This window comes from Nerophis ophidion, linkage group LG21, assembly GCF_033978795.1.
Source record: "Nerophis ophidion isolate RoL-2023_Sa linkage group LG21, RoL_Noph_v1.0, whole genome shotgun sequence".
NCBI lineage: Eukaryota > Metazoa > Chordata > Actinopteri > Syngnathiformes > Syngnathidae > Nerophis > Nerophis ophidion.
In genome coordinates this window covers 35,212,916-35,214,450 of record NC_084631.1, presented here as the reverse complement: position 1 = coordinate 35,214,450, position 1,535 = coordinate 35,212,916, and the positions used below count along the sequence as shown (strand labels likewise).

Sequence of the window (1,535 nt, the reverse complement as noted above, 5' to 3'; positions counted from 1 at the left end):
ACAGGCAGATCCAGAGGATTCACGCCTGATTACACGTGACTAATTTTAACGTATCATGTTTTAAAGTGTATTTCACGGCTATGAAACGGCCATTTAATGCAACAAGAGGCTTCGTGCGGGATATAAAAATAAACATTGGTCAAAATAAATCCAGGGGCGAGGCGAATATCAAGTCTGGCGGGACTTGTTCGACCGGTTTTTGCCAAAGCAGAAATGGTCCGCCCCTAAATACCGGCCGGTATAAAACAAGAGTCTCGTCACGTCATCCCCACTTCGCTCCCGCCTTCTCCCCGCTGCAAGTGGAGCGACTCTTAGCGACAACATGGCCAAGGACATGACTCTCTTCTGGGGCTCCGGCTCGCCTCCGTGCTGGAGGGTGCAGATCGCCCTGGAGGAGAAGAAGCTGCAGGGCTACAACAGCCACTTGCTGCGCTTCGACAAGATGGAGCACAAGTCGCAGAAGGTCTTGGACGTCAACCCCAGAGGCCAAGTAGGTCTGCACGAATCCCTGCAAATGTTGTGATGTTGTGCAACTGACGTGTGCGTCTTTGCTGGCGGAAGCTTCCTACCTTCAAACATGGAGACAGGATCCTCAATGAGTCCTACGCTGCCTGCTTGTACTTGGAGGTAAGTCCCTACCGCACTCACTGGATTTATAAAGACCTTTTTCAAAACAACCACAGGTGAAGAAAAAACGGCAGTAAAACACAAGGAAATAATACAGCCAAAGGACAAACTAAAAAAATAACATATAAAACAGAGGTAAAATACACACATGTATGATATATACATAACAACATACACACACACACACACAAATATATCAATCAATCAATCAATGTTTACTTATATAGCCCTAAATCACTAGTGTCTCAAAGGGCTGCACAAACCACCACGACATCCTCGGTAGGAAAACTCACACCCAGTGGGACATTGGTGACAATAATGACCCAGTGGGACGTCGGTGACAATGATGACTATGAGAACCTTAGAGAGGAGGAAAGCAATGGATGTCGAGCGGATCCAACATGATACTGTGAAAGGTCAATCCACAATGGATACAACACAGTCGCGAGAGTCCAGTCCAAAGAGGATCCAAGACACAGCAGCGAGAGTCCCGTTCACAGCGGAGCCAGCAGGAAACCATCCCAAGCGTAGGCGGACCAGCAGCGCAGAGATGTCCCCAGCCGATACACAGGCGAGCAGTACATGGCCACCGGATCGGACCGGACCCCCTCCACACGGGAGAGTGGGACATAGAAGAAAAAGAAAAGAAACGGCAGATCAACTGGTCTAAAAAGGGAGTCTATTTAAAGGCTAGAGTATACAAATGAGTTTTAAGGTGAGACTTAAATGCTTCTACTGAGGTGGCATCGCGAACTGTTACCGGGAGGGCATTCCAGAGTACTGGAGCCCGAACGGAAAATGCTCTATAGCCCGCAGACTTTTTTTGGGCTTTGGGAATCACTAATAAGCCGGAGTCCTTTGAACGCAGATTTCTTGCCGGGACATATGGTACAATACAATCGGCAAGA

The 1,535-nt window shown here is 48.1% G+C and overlaps 1 protein-coding gene across 1 annotated transcript in view; it reads left to right on the top strand.

The window, feature by feature from the left end:
* Positions 1–263: 263 nt before the first annotated feature.
* Positions 264–1,535, top strand: part of LOC133540043 (glutathione S-transferase A-like) — a 9,596-nt gene continuing 8,324 nt past the window's right edge. Inside the window, exons 1-2 of the mRNA XM_061882518.1 lie at positions 264–490; positions 562–627. Of these exons, the coding sequence (XP_061738502.1) occupies positions 323–490; positions 562–627 (234 nt within the window). The 5' untranslated portion in view covers positions 264–322. The remainder of the gene's footprint in view (positions 491–561; positions 628–1,535) is intronic.